This window comes from Gossypium hirsutum, chromosome D12 (genome assembly GCF_007990345.1).
Source record: "Gossypium hirsutum isolate 1008001.06 chromosome D12, Gossypium_hirsutum_v2.1, whole genome shotgun sequence".
Classification (NCBI taxonomy): domain Eukaryota; kingdom Viridiplantae; phylum Streptophyta; class Magnoliopsida; order Malvales; family Malvaceae; genus Gossypium; species Gossypium hirsutum.
Window position 1 is genome coordinate 32117890 of NC_053448.1, and position 18260 is coordinate 32136149.

Consider the following 18260-nt stretch of genomic DNA (forward strand, 5'->3'; position numbering starts at 1 on the left):
TACTCAACATCAATAGTTGCCCCACATAAACAGCAAGTGGATAATAAAGTAAATAATATTTTGCTATATGTAGTGATGATAAACATGAATGCTATGTTTGCTAGGAGTATTACTTTTTCATCATGTTTTAGTATAGAGTTAGCAATAAAATAATTTTAATCGATAACTTTTAGCCACTCACATGACTTGTTTCGGGAAAAGATGAGAAATTTTTTTCGATTTTTATTTTTTTGCAAGAGTTTTTACTCATATTTCTAATTTCAAGTTTAAATTTGTATTAACTATTCCTTATTTATATATAACTATCTAATATGTATTGTAATAAGTAACTTTTTTCTTTATGTTGTTTTTTTATACAATGCTTAGAACTATCCATAATCCCACATGAACTTTTAAATAGAGGATAAACATGCATAAGCATGCTCAAACCACAACCTCCTACTGTAGTAACAATGACGATGTTAACCGAGTTAAGACTCAGTCAACTCTTATATTATTACACGAGTAACCAAACCACTTGAAATAACAATAATATACAACGCTATCAAATACATGTCTAGACCATAATTAAATACCTAATATGGTACACTTTAACATCTTTGTTTGATGATCTCTTATAAGATATAAGTACATATTAATATTTTATGATTTCGATTTCCTTTTTACCTAATACCACCCATTGGCTTGATCCTTGCTTTTAAGGTATTACTCATCACCACAGTAAACTCGAATTTCCCACTAAAATCAATGTTAGAATTAGGGGGATAAGAAGTCCGTTCAATTTGCTGAACCATTCTTGCCAACATTTGGTGAATATGAATAGTGGCCATTGTTAATCCAGGACAAATCCTCGTCCCAGCACCAAATGGTTTCATTTTCACCATTGTTACACCTGTTATATCTGCATCTTCTTTCCCTAAATAGAATCTATCTGCAGGGTTGAACTTTTTTGGGTTAGACCAGATTTTGTGATCTTCAGTAATCCCAGGGAAGAAAAACTCAAGATTTGGATCAATGGGGATGTTGAAAACACCCACAGTTGTTGCCTTAGTCGCTACATGAGTTGGAAAAAAGTAGGTTGGTGGGTGCTTTCGTAATTACTTTCACTATCGCTTGTAAATACTTCATTTCTTCAACAACTTTCTCCTCCACTGTTCGATCACCAACTGTACTTTTGATTTCATCAAACAGTTTAGATTGAATATCTGGATTGTGAATCAGCTGAGCAATGCCCCATTCAAGTACAGTCGCAATGGTATTAGTTCAGGTATTGATGAACTCGGAGCAAAGTGAGACCAACTCTGAGTTGGATGGTGCTGAGTTTCTTCCTTAATTTTGAGATAAAATAGGGTGTAGAGATACGAAAATGGAATTGCAGATTTATTTGATCCTGGATTCCTAAGAGCTACTCGACGTTGTTGGATGAACAAAATGATATTGTTGGGGTTATTAGGACATAGAACAAGTGAAATATTTTTATTTGCTCACAATCATGCAGCAAAGGAACTTATGGCTGATAGCTCATTTTGCTAATTAATTCAACTAGAAAGGACTATATATTTATAACCAAATACATCACTTAATACTGCCTACTACCATTAAGTAGCCTAGTAATTTGAAAAACATTGCTTGTGCACATAAACAAGCCACCTAAACTAGCCATTCAACTATCTAAACATTTCAAGCTTTTATGAGCTTGTTCATTTTCAACTAATTTAAGTACAATGTAACTAAATAAAAAAAACTTGCTAATGCAGCATGCACAAGCGCTACAACATGCAAATAGCCTGCATGCACTTTAACAAAAACATAACACAACAGCATGGACTTGCTGTTTATGAACTTGGAGTGCTCGCTTGCGTTGCTCGCCAATAACGGGCCTTAAAATGGGAAGAAAATCGTTGATTCTTGTATCTAGTGTAATAAGAACATTTTCGTTATTGGATCCATTTTCTCAACAGTTTCTTCATCCATTTCAATCCCAAAACACATCCCTAAGAGTATATAAAGCACAATGAAACAAGCACTTTTCAACACCGAAACAATGCTGCCATTGGCCTTAGCTTCAGCTCGAAGACGATCTATGAGTTTATCCACAGCTTGACTTCTACTACTATGAAAATCTTTAATCCTACTTGAACTTAGCATGTTTTGAACCAAGTTTCGTCTCAGATACTGCCACTCAGGGTCGTAAACGACGCTATTTACGGTGAACTTGTTGCAACTAAAGATGTTTCGAGTGGGATTTTTCAGGGTCTGCTGGCGAATATAGAACCGTTTTCGATGAAAGCTTCATGGCAAAGCATGGCATCGCTGAGTATAATCATCATTCGAGTCCCCATCCTGAGAATGAAAATCGACCCATATTTACGGCGAAGATCGTCGACGTATTGAAAGAAAGGCTTACCGGAGCGAGCAACCTGGAAAAGATTACCAACAATAGACCAAATAGTAAGTTTCGGAGGGAGCTTGAGATGTTTGGATTGAGATTTACGATAAAGAAAGAGAACCAGACATGAAAGACAGAACCCGACAAATGTGAAGAAGAGATGGCATAAGAAGGCAATGAATTGCAAGTAAAATAGTGAAAGAAAGTAGCTTTTGTTGATTAGTGAGAGATGATATTTGGGGTTAAAAGCGTATTAAAATGAGAAAAGCATGAAATTGTAGGGGGTTCAATTAAAACTGCCTCAGGAAAGCTTTCCACCAACGGTGTTTAGGTAATTGGTATTAAAGGATGAAAATAACATTGAAATACCACTTATTAGAAAGTATAGTTTTACATTTCACATCAAAATAATTGTTAGTGCAAGAAAATCTGGGTTCAAATATGCTAAGATTGTGAAGAAATTATAGAACAATTCAAATTTCAGTTAGAGCAAGAAAACGTGGGTTCAAATATGCTAAGATTGTGAAGAAATTATATAACAATTCAAATTTCAGTCAGCTTGAAAAATTCAATTTTCGGACTAAATTCTTAAATTGAGCTTTTTCAGAATTTGGTATGTAGGTGAATTAAAGATTAATTATGGGTATTTGTCATTAGATAATTTATAGAGAGTTGATTTCAGCAATTTAGAGTTAGGACTAAATTAAAAAGTTAGTAAAATTAGTGTGAACAATGTGGGGTTTTTCAAAAAGTATGAATTTGATCAAAGCAAGTCCTTAAGTGGTAATTCCACCTCGGACGTTTTAGCAAATAAACCATTTTGTGAAACAAAGGGGGAAAACAACCTCTCTTCTGTATTTTCACGCAAACTGTTGGCACATAATTAAATTAATCTTGTACAAATAAATTATGAAAAGTTAAAAGAGTGAAGAGACTTGAATATGAAGAGTGAAGAGACTTGAAGATGAAAAGTTACACACATTATGAAGAGTGAAGAGACTTGAATATGAAAAGTTATACATATGCATGGATAGTCATAACTCTTATAGTATTTAAGTTATGTAAATGAATAATGACAACTCCTAGCATTTAGTGATATAGATGAATAGTCACTTACAACTCCTATATAAAGAGTTGTATATGATGAAGAATTTAAGTAGAGTGATTGAAATAAAAAGTTTATTATAAGGAATTTAATTTCTTCCATATAAAATTTTTTTTTCTCTTTTCATTATATTTTTTTATCATTTTCTTTGTTTTATTTCTCCAAATATTGATCAATTTTCTACAAATTGGTATCACAGCCTTGTTCAATCGAAATGAACAATTCTATTCCTCTTTCTTCCGTTCCCCAATTAACCAAAGAAAATTATGGCAAATGGAGTATCCAAATGAAGGCTCTTCTTGGATCTCTAGAAGTTTGGGAGATTGTTGAAAAAGGTTATAATGAAGTTGAGGCTAAAGAGGAGGAAGGATTAGCACAAGTTCAAAAAGAAAGTCTAAGAAAATCAAGGAAAAAAAATCAGCAAGCCTTATTTTGGATATATCAAGGAGTTCAATCATATGAAGCTACTTGGGAAAAAATAGCTTGTGCCACCACGGTAAAACAAGCATAGGAATTTTTACAAAATTCATTCAAAGGAGATGAAAAGGTGAAAAGAGTTCGATTGCAAACTCTTCGAGGGGAGTTTGAAAGATTGCAAAAAATAGAGTCAGAATCAGTTTCTGATTACTGTTCACGGGTTTTGTCCATAGTCAACCAATTAAAAAGAAATGGTGAAACTATGGATGATATTCGTGGTGTTGAGAAAATCCTCCGTTCTTTAGATTCCAGATTTGACTACATTGTAGTAGCCATTGAAGAATCAAAGGACTTGAGTACCATGACTATTGATGAACTCACAGGTTCGTTGCAAGCCCATGAGGAAAGATTAAACAAGAAGAAAAAGGAAGTAGATCTAGATCAAGCACTCCAGTCAAAGTTGTCTCTAAATGAGAAGAAGGGAGATTTTAGAAATCAAAGAGGGAAAGATTGTGGTCATGGAAGAGGAAGATATTTTAGAGGAAGAGGCTCAAATGCTCGTGAAAGAGGTGAAGATGCAAGCACGGAGAATGGATGGAAAGAAGCCAACCAAAGTCAAAATTTTAGAGGATCACAAAGAGGACGTGGACATGAAAATCAAAGAGGAAGAGGCCGTGGCTATTTTGAATGTTATTATTGTCGCAAACCTAGTCATTTGGCAAGTGAATGTTGGTACAAGAAAGAAGAAAAAAATGTAGCTAATATAGTACAAAATAATCAAGAGCAAAAGCAAGAAACTTTGTTGCTCGTATCTCATGGTAGAGAGATTGATGATGTCTGGTACATAGACAGTGGTGCTAGTAAGCATATGACAGGTAACAAAAATTTATTTTCAAAGTTCTTTGAATCTGATTGTGTTGAAGTAAAAGTAGGAGATGGCAAAGCTTACAAATTTAGCGGTGTTTGTGAGTTAGAGTTCAAAACAAAGCAAGGAAGGGTAGGGAAAATGTCTGAAGTTTATTTTGTTCCTGGTCTTAAAAATAATCTACTTAGCGTTGGGCATCTCTTGAAGAAGGGGTATGATATTCATTTCTGTGACATGGCTTGCTATTTGTCAAAGAAAAATCAGGTTGTTGCTAGAGTTGGAGTGGCATCAAATAATCTTTTCTCTCTCACCCTTCAAAATCAGAATATGTCTTGTTTTATTGGTGCTCATAAAGGAATTTCAAAGTTATGGCATGATAGATATGGACATTTGAACTATGGAAATTTGGAGATGCTTTCAAGAAAGATGATGGTCAGAGGTTTACCAAAAATCGATTGGCTTGATGATGTTTGTGAAGCATGTCAACTTGGAAAGCAACACAAAATTGCTTTTCCTTCTCAATCCTCGTGGAAAGCAAGAAGACCATTGCAACTTATTCACTCGGATCTTTGTGGTCCAATGACAGTTTCATCTTTGGGAGATAATCGTTACTTTATCTCTTTCATTGATGATTACTCAAGAAAGTTATAGGTGTATTGTGTCAAAGAAAAATCAGAGGCTTTTCAGAGATTCAAAGATTTCAAGGCAGAAGTGGAGAACTTTACTATGCTGAAAATTAACACCTTACGGACAGATCGTGGAGGTGAATATTTTTCAAAAGAATTTGAGAAATATTGTCGAGATAGTGGCATCCGGCATGAAATGACAGTCTGCCATACACCTCAGCAAAATGGTGTGTGTGAAAGAAAGAACAGAACAATTATGGAAATGGCTAGATGTCTTCTTAAGAAGAAGAGGTTATCAAGAAGATTGGGCTGAAGCTGTTTCCTGTGCAGTTTATCTTATAAACAGATCACCGACAAGAAGCTTGGAGAATTGCACGCCACATGAGGCGTGGTATGGTATAAAGCTTAGTGTTCATCATCTTAGAGTATTTGGGAGTGTTGCTTACTCTCATATTCCAGATGTAATGAGAAGTAAGTTGGATGACAAGTCAGGGAAATGTATTTTCATTGGCTATAGTGAAAGAAGTAAGGCATACAAGTTGTACAATCCGGTGACAAAAAAGATTGTGATAAGCCGAGATGTTCTGTTTGATGAAAATTCCATGTTTGAAGAAATGGAAGTTGAAAAATAAAATTTGCCAATTTTTCCTTTTGAACTTGAAGAAGAAGAAGAGGCAGTAATTGAGAATGCTGAAGATGATGCTCAAGTAGGAAATCCTCCTGCTTCCCCAAGTTATTCATCAAATTCTTCTTCATCCAGCCCGATCCGAAAAACAAGAAGCATCCAAGAGTTATATGATGTAACGGATGAAGCTGTGCAAAATGATACTGTATTCTTTGCTTTCTTTGCAGGAGATCCAATTCTTTTAATGATGCATATCAAGAAGAAATATGGAGGAAAGCCATGATAGAAGAGATTTGCTCAATTGAAAACAATGATACATGGGAACTCACAGATTTACCGCCGCACAAGAATTCAATTGGAGTCAGATGGGTGTACAAGACAAAGATGAATCCGAATGGCTCTATCAACAAGTACAAGGCAAGACTGGTTGCAAAAGGATACAAGCAAAAGGAAGGAGAAAATTTTATAGAGGTATTTGCTCTAGTTTCAAGACTTGAGACAGTTCGGTTACTTATTTCTCTTGCTGCCCAAAACAATTGGAAAATGTTCCAAATGGACGTAAAATCTGCGTTTTTGAATGGTGTTCTCAAAGAAGAAGTCTATGTTGATCAACCACCAGGGTTTGTCAAAAAAGGAGAAGAAGAAAAAGTTTACAAGTTGAAGAAAGCTTTGTACGGGTTGAAGTAATCACCCCGAGCTTGGTACAGCCGCATCGATTCTTATTTTCAGAAGTGTGGATTCCAGAAATCTCCATATGAGCATACTCTCTATATCAAAGGAAATTCTCAAGGAAGATTCATGGTTGTAATCTCTACGTTGATGATCTTATTTTCACAAGAAATGATGTGAAGATGTTGAAAGAATTTCGGCACTCAATGATGGCAGAATTTAAGATGACAGATTTGGGAGAACTTCATCATTTTCTAGGCATTGAAGTTCATCAATCCGAGAAAGGAATTTTTATTTCACAAGAGAGCTGCGCAAAGGAAGTTCTAAAAAATTTCATGATGGAAAATGTGAATCCAGTGTCTACTCTATGCATTACAGGTCTGAAGTTATCTAAAGAGGGTGAAGGAAAGCTTGTCAATTCCACCATATTCAGAAGTTTGGTTGGGAAGTTGATGTATCTGACTTCGACAAGGCTTGACATCGTGTATGATGTTAGCTTGGTGAGTAGATTCATGGAGAAACCTTACTCCAATCACTGGGAGGCTGCCAAGAGAATATTGAGATATGTGAAGGGAACCATTGATTATGGAATTTTCTATAAAGCTAATACATTAGTTGATCTCATTGGTTATACGAATAGTGATTTAGCAGGAAGCATTGATGATAGCAGAAGCACTTCTGGTTATGGTTTTCACCTTGGCAGTGGTGCAGTTTCATGGAGTTCAAAGAAACAATCAGTTGTGGCGCTTTCGGCTACAGAAGCTGAATATATCGCTGCATCTTATGCAGGATATCAATTGATTTGGTTACGTCGAATTTTGGAGAGTCTTAAGCAGAAGTAGAGCAAGTCAACGATTTTGTTTTGTGACAATAGTTCTACTATTTCGGTCACAAAAGATCCAGTTTTTCATAGAAGGACAAAACACATTCGCATTCGGTATCACTTCTTGAGGGAACTAGTGAATAGTGCTGATATTCAAGTTGAATATTGCAAGACAGAAGATCAGATGGCTGATATCTTCACAAAGCCGCTTAGTGGACAAGTCTTCAAGAAAAATGTTGAAAGGTTGGGAGTTCGAAGCAAGTTTAATTTAAGGGAGGCATTGTTGGCACATAATTAAATTAATCTTGTACAAATAAATTATGAAAAGTTAAAAGAGTGAAGAGACTTGAATATGAAGAGTGAAGAGACTTGAAGATGAAAAGTTACACACATTATGAAGAGTGAAGAGACTTGAATATGAAAAGTTATACACATGCATGGATAGTCATAACTCTTATAGTATTTAAGTTATGTAAATGAATAATGACAACTCCTAGCATTTAGTGATATAGATGAATAGTCACTTACAACTCCTATATAAAGAGTTGTATGTGATGAAGAATTTAAGTAGAGTGATTGAAATAAAAAGTTTATTATAAGGAATTTAATTTCTTCCATATAAAATTTTTTTTCTCTTTTCATTATATTTTTTTATCATTCTCTTTGTTTTATTTCTCCAAATATTGATCAATTTTCTACACAAACTATCTAAAACCTTCTAAAAAATTCTCTTTAAAATTATTTTGCAGGTTTTCAACAATTCTCTGATTTTCTAACAAGGTTTCATAAATTGTAAGTTATTTCTATCATCAAACTATGAATTTTGATCATTAAACACGTTTTTCTATTTATTCTCTATTTCCCCTTATTTCTGAGTAATTTTCATTTTTGAAAATGAGAGCCTCGATTTGTTTTTGTTTTTGTTTTTGTTTTTGTTTTTGTTTTTGGATTATATTTTTTATAAGAATAATTTTAGAATACATTTGGTTAATCGAAAATCAAGTTAAAATGGAGGTTTGGCTTGAATTGCGTGTTTCACCGTCATTGAGCGAGCGAGAACTTGAAGAAGAAGAAGAAAATAACATTAGATTCAGAGTTTTTAGTGAGTTTTGAATGAATTCAAGTCTCTAGGGTGTATTTCCACTAAGGAAATCGATTTTGATTAAGTAGAATTCAAGTTATGCAAATTTCGGTTCATAAATTTTGGTTAGGCCCATATCATGCTTAAATTTGGTGTTTTTGCTATGCAATTGTTTCTACTGATTTAACGCATTGTTCAGATATTGATTGTAGCCAAGGAAATCATTGAATCGTCGAAAATGAGACGGAAGGAGAAAGTCATTGCTTTCGATTTGTGCTAATCAATCTCGCTTTTCTTGTTTTATGTTGTTTTATATTAATTTTAACCGTAAACCGTTATGTTTCAAAGTTCTCGAATGCTTCATATGAGATAAAGGTATTATGCAAGTCTCCTTGGAAGATATAATATCTCATTCCCGACTTTGTTTTTGAGATTCGAGACATGAAATATCACATTCATTGTCAAAACAATTACAATTCTATTATATTTCAAATATCAATTTATTAAGTTCCAAACTCATTTATCTACATTATTTAATCAAATATGGGTTATAAATGGGCTTATGAAATCTCTCATGCTAATCTGATGATGAATGAGGGACTTAAATATACCATAATCAAAGTAGGAATTTACTCATTGAATCTGGTGTCTTAAATGTAGTATATTCGTTTATATACTTGTATTTTTTCGAACAGATTGGTTTAATAAAATTACTCATAAGTTACATTAATACTCATTGTATATTGTCTTCAATGATTTTTGCACGCAAAGTAAAATGAAAGTAAGTATTGGTTTGTAACACCCCCATATTCGACCCAATCGTGAGGTTCAAGTTATGGTATGTCACGATCATTACTGGTGGAACTAACGTCACATAAACATTATATAATCATTCGCACATGCCAGTAAATATAAATCACATTCATTTTAAGCTACACAACTATTTTTAGGTCCCACACGAGCTTGTGAAAGCTCCTTTGCTAACCTGCACATGAATTAGGGCAAAATTATAAAGTTTTAATAGTATCGGATTGACATCGCAGCTTCAATATTTTCACGTCACGACATCATCATCTCAGTGAGTCATGTCGCGACTTTAGGTATATCAACATTGCGACGTCACTCATTGTCAGTCTTAAGTCGTGACCTCAGGGCTCAAGATCACGACATTGTCCCTATTTTTGGCAAAATGTGTTGGAAAAAATCCAGTAAAAAACAGTGTTCTTACACAACAAAAAAATAAAAATTTAAAAATCGAGCCGATTTGTGATATATATAGAAATAAACTCTTTACCGAAATCGCGACTATGTTTTCAACTAGACGAATCCTTGTTGTTATTTTACTTTCAACCGAACGATTTCTCCGCTATCCTCGTACCACAAACTATTTCGAGTATGGGCTCGAACAATTTGAACCAACTATAGAATAAGAAATAGTGTGGAAACGAAATATCTCTTCTCAATAGAAACTGACATAATTGTTATTTCAGAAAATAAATTTAATACTTGAGAACAAACTCTCACTATTTTTAGGCAGAGTAACAATATCTTAAAGTTTGTATTTTACCTTACCGGTACCATCTTTTTATAAGAAGAAGAAGTAAAACCCTTATTATATTGTAGAAATTTATTTCAACTAGAAAAATGAATTCCTAGTCTAACTAAAAATATAAGGGGCGACAACCCTAATTAATAATACTAAGGTTTGTCATCCCTCCCTCTAACATGAGGGACTTTTGAGCCCCTCCCATATCGGGTCCAATTACAAATATTTCTTGAACTTTTAATCTAGTATTCTATAATTCGATCCAATCTGATATTTGTTTTTTTTTATTTCTCAAAATAAACATCTCAATTTATTTCTAATAAAATAATCTTCTTAACCAAATTTTAATTCTTTAAAATCATTACGAGTTTATCGTAAAAGAATCTATAAGAAATTATATTTAATATTTTTTAGATTCAATAGGTTTACTATGACAAAATGATTTATTTTCATTTTCAAATTTCATTTAATTTGAAAAATATAAATTCATTTTTAAGTCATTTTCATTTTTCATTTTCATTTTTGAGAAAACCACATTCATTTTCAAATAATTTCATTTCTCTATTTTCATTTTCATTTTCATTTTCATTTTCATTTTAGAGAAATAATCATTTCCAAATATTTCAAATTTATCCATTTTCACCATTTCTATACATTTATGTTCATTTGATTCAACATGCAATTCATTTTTTTGTTTCAACAAGCTAGCAGAAGGACTGATTAGACATATACTATTAGGGCTCAAATGATTTATAATTAAGTTTCATCTTTTCGCCTATTAATTGTAAACTCATTTAGTCACGAAGTTATTCCACTATAGTATCGTGATTGAGCTCTCTTTAACAGCATACCACTACGAAAGTAACTTGATCAGTGCTCGTCCAATAACCTTGTCATAAAGTCTATTACCCTAATAGGATATCCTTAATATCTTTGGGATAATATTTGTTCTCCCAATATGATTCTATTTTATCTCATGTAACCATTACATCTTCTTTCATGAAAAATCAATTACTATCAAATAATAATTAAGTCATTCATCATAGAGACGGACGACCCATGACCATGTTTACTTTTTATCAATCATGTAATGCCAATAAGAGGATATCAATTACCCATGTCTCAGGTTATGAATTCCACTATTATGAATGACGCTACGTACTATAGAAGTCGTATACCCAACTAGAGGTGCTCATGGGGTGGACTGGGCTGGGATCAACTAAAATTTCAGACCCATTTACTAGGCCTGTGCCTGGCCCGGCCTAAAAAATGGGCCTAAAATTTTGTCCAAGCCCAGCCCGGATAAAAATGATAAAACCCGAGCCCGGCCTAGCCCGCCCATATTAATTTTTTATATACTTTTTAAATACATATAATACATCAAAATACTAAAAACACCAAAATAAATATTTCCCAGCAAATTGAAAATAAATTTTTAAAAAAATATGTAGACTTAAAAAACACTAAGATAAATACAACTTAACAAGCAAATGCCTCTAAAATAATAACAAAATTAACAAATGCCTTTAAAATAATATCAAAATTAACAATAAAATAAGTTTTATGCAATATCCAAACAATAACAACAAAATAGTAGCAACATAATAGTAAAATAGTAGCAAAATAGGAAGAAAACAATAAGAAAATAACATTAAAAAATATTTTTTTTGTCATTTAGTGAATTCGGGCCGAGCCTGAGCCAAAAATGTCTTACCCAAGGCCCGGCCCAATTTTTAAATGAGCCTTATTTTTTTATCCAAGCTCATTTTTTGAGCCTATATTTTTTCTCAAACCCTTCCATATTTCGGGCAGGCCTTCTGGTTGGGCCAATAATCAAGTCTATACCCAACACATCAACTTTCGATTCCTTATCTATTTTAACTTTAGACTTTTACTTATATTGAAGTATACAAATAACGCATTTATAATCCTTCGTCCACTTGGGATAGTAAAAACATTGACATTAGTTGTTTACGTGGATATGTCTCTTCTAACCAATTTAAACACCCAAGGAATCCCACCTCAAAGCTCAAATACGGATAAGTCCTTTTCTTTGTGTCATAATATCAGCTCACCCAATTTGGAACAGCTCTACAAATTCACCAACTTTCTTTACCAAAGCAAGAAAAGAAACATTAAGGAGTTGAACTAAATAGCAGCTTCTCGTAATTAGAATTGTCCTTCAAACTTTCAATACTTACACTGACATCGATATTTCTATAAAAATCCAACCTTTCATTAACCCCAAGAAAAAAGTTAAGTTAGCTTCCAGAATTCCTTCAATACCACCTTTGTCAATTCCTCTCCAACTTCAACAATGCCATTTTCTTTCTTTCATCTTCTTTGCTACATTACTATAATATTTGCAGGTGATATGCCTTTGTTTTATATCTTACATCTGCTGTTTCAAGTGCTTTAGTTGTAAGGAAATTAGATCCTTCACTTTACTAATATCTGGAATATTGGGGTTTGATGATTTGTAGAAGTTGATGCAGTAAATGAGGGCGCTTCGAAATCTAAATCTAAATTAAGGCTGTTTGTGTTTGGAGACTCATACGTTGATACGGGTAATTGGAGAAAATCCATTGGAAGTTCGTGGAAAGAGCCATACGGCATTACTTTTCCTGGCAAACCATCTGGTCGCTTTTCTGATGGTCGAGTCCTCACTGATTACATAGGTCACAGAATTTTCACCATATCTTCTATATTGCTAAATCTAACAAATTTGTTTATTTATTGAAGGAAAATCTAATAAATTTATTAAAATATATGAAATTATAATACTATTTCCTTACTTTGGCACCCACACAAAATCGTTGAATTTTTTGTTCCTTTATTTTTTTACATGAAAATGGATTGTAGATATTGAGTTCAAACCCACACCTATTAGATGCCATCTTTAGAGTGATTTTATGAATAACTAGACTTAAACATTGGTTAATTGTGATAATTTTTTTTTGATACTTGTGTAAAAGTTTATGGTCAAGTCCTCCTCTAGCTAATATTTTTGTGTTGTACTTTAGGAGGCAGTTTTAACAAAAGTAATAAGCATTTATATTCACCAATAAATATTGGGTGTAGTGGTAAGGTGCATTATATTTTAAAAAAGAAAACGTAAGTTTAAATTTTAAAAATAAATTTGTTCAGTAAGTAACCAAGAATCTCAAATATGAATTATACAATAGACGTGAAAAATACTCAAAATAAATTCATATTCATTGGTCTCTCATAAAAATAAATGAAAGAAAATTATAATTCCCTTATTAGAGAACTTTATAACGATCTTTAGAAAGAAAATCATAATGAAATTATCATAGTTAAGTTATAATTAAATCGTAAAATATCTAAAATATTTGAAAATTTATTTTATAATGGTTAAATTATGCTATTAGTCCTTATACTTTGCAAATGTGTTAGATTTAATCCATATACTTTAATTTGGTCATTTTCAGCCTTGTACTTTTCAAATATTAAAATGTTCTCACCAAAGATAACGATTAAATTCTTTAAGTTCTACTATTTCCCCAATTTGATGAGTCAAACATATTATCATATGTGTAATGTCATATTAGCTTATTATTTCCACATATTAATCACTAAAAATTTAATTAATAGATTAACGGCTGTCATTTACATCAAGACTAAAATTTCAAAATTCAAAAATTACAAGGACTTAGAATGATTCAATTGGATAATATGGACCAAATCTACAATTGTACACATAGTACATGACTAGTGGTTGAATTTAACCAAATGTATTTAACTGGTATTGTTTAGGTCAAGACTAAATTTTTAAAATTCGAAAAGCACTTGAATTAAAATTGACCGATTCGAAAAGTATAAGGACTAAATCCACAACTTTAACAAAGTACAAGTACTAATAGTAGAATTTAACCAATTGATAAATAAAGGTTTTTCTAAGCAATAAATAAAGTTCACTTATAATTAAATCATAAAATGCTGTTTATGCATATATTTTATTTTTAGAATTTCATAATCCCACTGCTAGCATGAAAATAAAAGTACGTGATTTATTTGAAAATGGTGGCAGCATCGTATTTGGGGATAAGAACTCCAATAGCATACAAATGGAGGAAAGAGGTGAAGAGATCAAAAGAATATGGTATGAATTTCGCGTATGGAGGGACGGGGGTGTTGGATACTTTGGCCAATCAACCCAACATGACTACCCAAATTGATTTTTTTCAACGTTTGGTTGAACAAAAAGTGTACGGCAAGCAGGATCTCGACAACTCCGTTGGCCTCATCTCGGTCGCCGGCAATGACTACGCTACTTATCTCGCTAGGAACACCCACAATCTCCAGGTGAGTTAATTTGGTATCCTAATTATCTGATCTAAAATTTTTCATGTTTTTGGAGAATTTTTGAATAATCCAAGTAATATTATCCAAATTTATATCTCATTTTGGGTCATTGTCTAAATCCAACTTTTGCCTTCAAAATTGAATATTTATAATTTAGCCAAATGAAATACTTTTCAATATAACAATACAAAAAATTTAATATAAAAATTTAATCAATTACATAATATTAATATAACATGATAATGCACAACATCCGCATTTTCATCCTGAAAAAAATCAAATTCAAATGAAAATCCTAAAATTCAAGATGAAATTACTGATGTGTCATTAAACTATTAGAAAAAGATAATATCCTTATTTCGTACAATCTTTTCTCAATAGTCTTTATCCTATCATTGAACGTATCATTTTTCTATTAATGTACTAACCAATACCAGTTTATTTTAGTGTTTCATTTCATATTTATCAATATCTTTTTAAAATAATAAGTAATACATTAATATTATATATAAATAAAGTTTCCTTTATATTTTATAAAAAGCTAAATTTATTTGAACATACTTTTATCAAAATTATTTATCAATTTTAATTAATTTTAAGGGTAAACTACACCTAATATCACTAAACTATTAGTAAGTTTATGTTTTGTTCACTTAGCTTCAAAATGTTACAAAATGGTAATTGAACTATTTAAAAGTTTTCATATAAGCCACTAGAGTGGCTGTTAAAATTATTGTTATATAGCATTCTTATTTGCACTACTTGCACCAATTGAAAATTCTTATTCCTCTTCTTTTCTACGATTCAGTTTATTTTATATGAAATAGCTTCAAATGTCACGAATTTGCGAGTCTAAATTCAAATAGTTTTCTTCTCCAATCTCCAACATTGATCGTTAGATCGACTTAGATCTAAAATATGCTCTTCTATTTGTCGATGAGTAATGATCCAGCGCACTAGTCTTGAATCATTGTTTAGAGCTTGCTAGTCAAACTTTTAAAAAAATGTAACAATCCAGTTACTTAAATAAAAACTTTCAAATAATTCAATCATCATTCTATAACTTCCAAAATATAAACTTACTAACAATATAATGACATTGTAGTTTACCCTAATTTTAATCTTCTAATAGTAAATTTAAAATATTTTAAACTTTCAGGAGTTAATTTTTATATTAAACAATAAAAAATAACATTGATATACATATAATTAATAATAAGTAGTGGAAGAGATAATAGACGGTTGACGTGAATTCCGAACATGTTAGCATGTGATATGCTAAAAGAGATTATATATTTTGTTTTGATCTGACAGAAATTGGGTGACTTCACTAAAAAGATAATGGATCAGCTGGAAATAAACATAGACAGAATCCGAGGTTTAGGAGTGAAAAGAATAGCAGTAACATTGATTGAGCCAATGGGATGCATACCTCTACAAGCTGCCTCTTCCTCCTATTCAAATTGCACTCAAGCCTTGAACTTAGGATCTAAGTTCCACAACCAAATGTTGAACCAATCTCTCCAAAACTTGAATGCTAAGGACAACTCTACTGTTTTCATCACCCTTGATCTCTACGATGCATTTTTTTCAGCTCTAAACAAGTTTACAACGCATGCACCAGGTATGTTTATATATATATGATACATTGGATTAATGGGGATAGGAATAATTAAATTGGGTTTGTATGAAATTGCAGCAGGAAGTTTGGGATTGAAGCCATGCTGTGAGGGAAAAGAGATGGGGAAATATTACTGTGGAAGTGTGGATGAGAGTGGGGCAAAGCTGTACACTATTTGTGAGAATCCAAATTTGTCATTCTTTTGGGACACACTCCATCCTTCTCAGAATGGTTGGCATTCAATTTTCTCCTCTCTACGATCTTCCCTTCACAAGCTCACTACCTAGTCATTACTTTTCTAAACCATATACATATACTGAAGCTGCATGTAAACTTGGGAGAATTTAATTATTCAATGAGTAGATTTCATGTCTCTTCTGTTTTATTATCGGATTATCATCCTTAAAACAAGTATTATGTGATCAATTTTTACATACTCGTCTATATCCCATATCTTCAAGTACTAAGAATTAAATAATTAAAATTTTGGAAAAGAAACACACAAAAACGTTGAAAAAAGTTTTAAAATATTGTTCTTACAGAAAAAACACAGAAATTGTACGATTGAAAAAAAAACCATAACTTCGATTAAACTATTTAAAAATAAATAAATAAAATTAAAATGAAAGAACCAAAAACATCCAATAAGTTTAAACCAAAGACATTGAAATTCTATGTAAGATATTGTTGATACATGGTGTCAACAGAAGTGGAGAAGAGCTGGTCGGTATTTTGGTGAAGAAGTAGAGAGGAAAAAGATAATCCAATTGTATCTGGAGTCCCCTCAAATCAAGCATCTTGGGTTATTTAAACCATGGCTTATCCATGGGTTTTCGGGTCGGATCTGGGTCAGGTTATTACACATCTTATTATAATTTTATAACAATTTGTGCCCCACTTGGTCAAAGAAGAATTATAAAATGATTCTTCTCAGACAATCTGACATTTATGAAATGTGTGTAATTTGGGGCTTACCATATAAGTTTTAACTTGAAACTTTGTTGAGCAAGTTTTGTTGTTGGATAGTATGATATAGGAGTCAAAAATTGTATTGCAGAAAAGAACAAACTGTGTTTCTCGTAAGAAAGAATTTGTTTGTAAATTAATAGACTCAGAGAAAATTTAAATCAGTGAGCTATTTGGGAGTTGTGATCTTAAATTAGTTAGCTCAAAAGAACTTAGGTTGCAAGCTTAACTCAACTAACCTTTAATCATCAGATCAAAACATAGGCCAATGAGTTGTTTCGAAGTTTCCAGCTTAGCTTGGCTAACTCAAATAACTGGAGGTTGCGAGCTTAACTCAGCTAACTCAAATAACTGGATGTTGCGAGCTTAACTCAACTAACCTTTAATCATCAGTTGGGAACGTACGTCCGCAAGCTATTTCGGAGTTGCGAGCTTAACTCAACTAACTCAAATAACTGGAGGTTGCGAGCTTAACTCATCTAACCTTTAATCATTAGTTGGGAACGTAAGTGTAACACCCCGAATTTTTGAACTGTTGTTGTTAGTTTATGTTAATAATTCAGTCTTTGAATCTGTGGCTAAGTGTTCTATTGTGTGATTGAGGTTAGGGGTTCAAGTCTCGCTTTTAAGAAATTTCGTTATTTTTCGTTCAACTATTATGATTGAACTGTCAACTTAAGTTTATTTATGTGTTAATTTGTGTCAAGAATGAGCCTGTTGGTTTAATGGTTAAGTTTCTATATATCCTTTGGTCTTGTGTTCGAGTCTTTATTTAATGACACTATAGTCAGGGGTGTCAGAAAGTGCATTCCCGGGACTTTGTTCTCATAAATAAAACTCGTAAATATTTTTTTAATAAATATTTACAAAGCTAGTTGCCTAGTTAAGGTTCCGGTTAAGTGAATTTGCTTGAATTAAGAGTTATTATAGTATAAGGACTAAATCCTGTATAAGGTGAAAATTGAATTATAGATTAAAAATTAATATAGGGACTACAGTAGTAATTATCCAAAATTTTAATGTGGTAGAAGGAATTAATGTTGTATTATATATATAATAGTTAATATATATGTTATATATTACAATTAATTAAATGAAATTGATATGTATATATGTATTATTTAATAATAATAGTTGCTATAATAAAACAAAATGGGAAATAAAAGAAAGAGAATATGCAAATTAAAAAGAAAAGAAAGAA

At 32.2% G+C, this 18260-nt stretch overlaps 1 protein-coding gene and 1 pseudogene across 2 annotated transcripts; one reads left to right on the plus strand and one right to left on the minus strand.

The window, feature by feature from the left end:
• Positions 1–662: 662 nt before the first annotated feature.
• On the minus strand, positions 663–4142 carry LOC107942529 (cytochrome P450 77A3-like; annotated as a pseudogene).
• Positions 4143–12327: 8185 nt separating this feature from the next.
• LOC107945741 (GDSL esterase/lipase At5g03610) lies at positions 12328–16466 on the plus strand. 2 transcript variants are annotated; one of them, XM_016879848.2, is made up of 5 exons: positions 12328–12515; positions 12630–12824; positions 14198–14472; positions 15787–16096; positions 16172–16466. In XM_016879848.2, the coding sequence occupies exons 1-5, from the start codon at positions 12464–12466 to the stop codon at positions 16378–16380; spliced, it is 1041 nt and encodes a 346-aa protein (XP_016735337.1). In that variant the 5' UTR covers positions 12328–12463; the 3' UTR covers positions 16381–16466. The 2 variants fall into 2 exon arrangements, with proteins under 2 accessions (XP_016735337.1, XP_016735338.1); XM_016879849.2 differs by having other exon boundaries at positions 12369–12515; positions 16175–16466.
• Positions 16467–18260: the final 1794 nt, after the last annotated feature.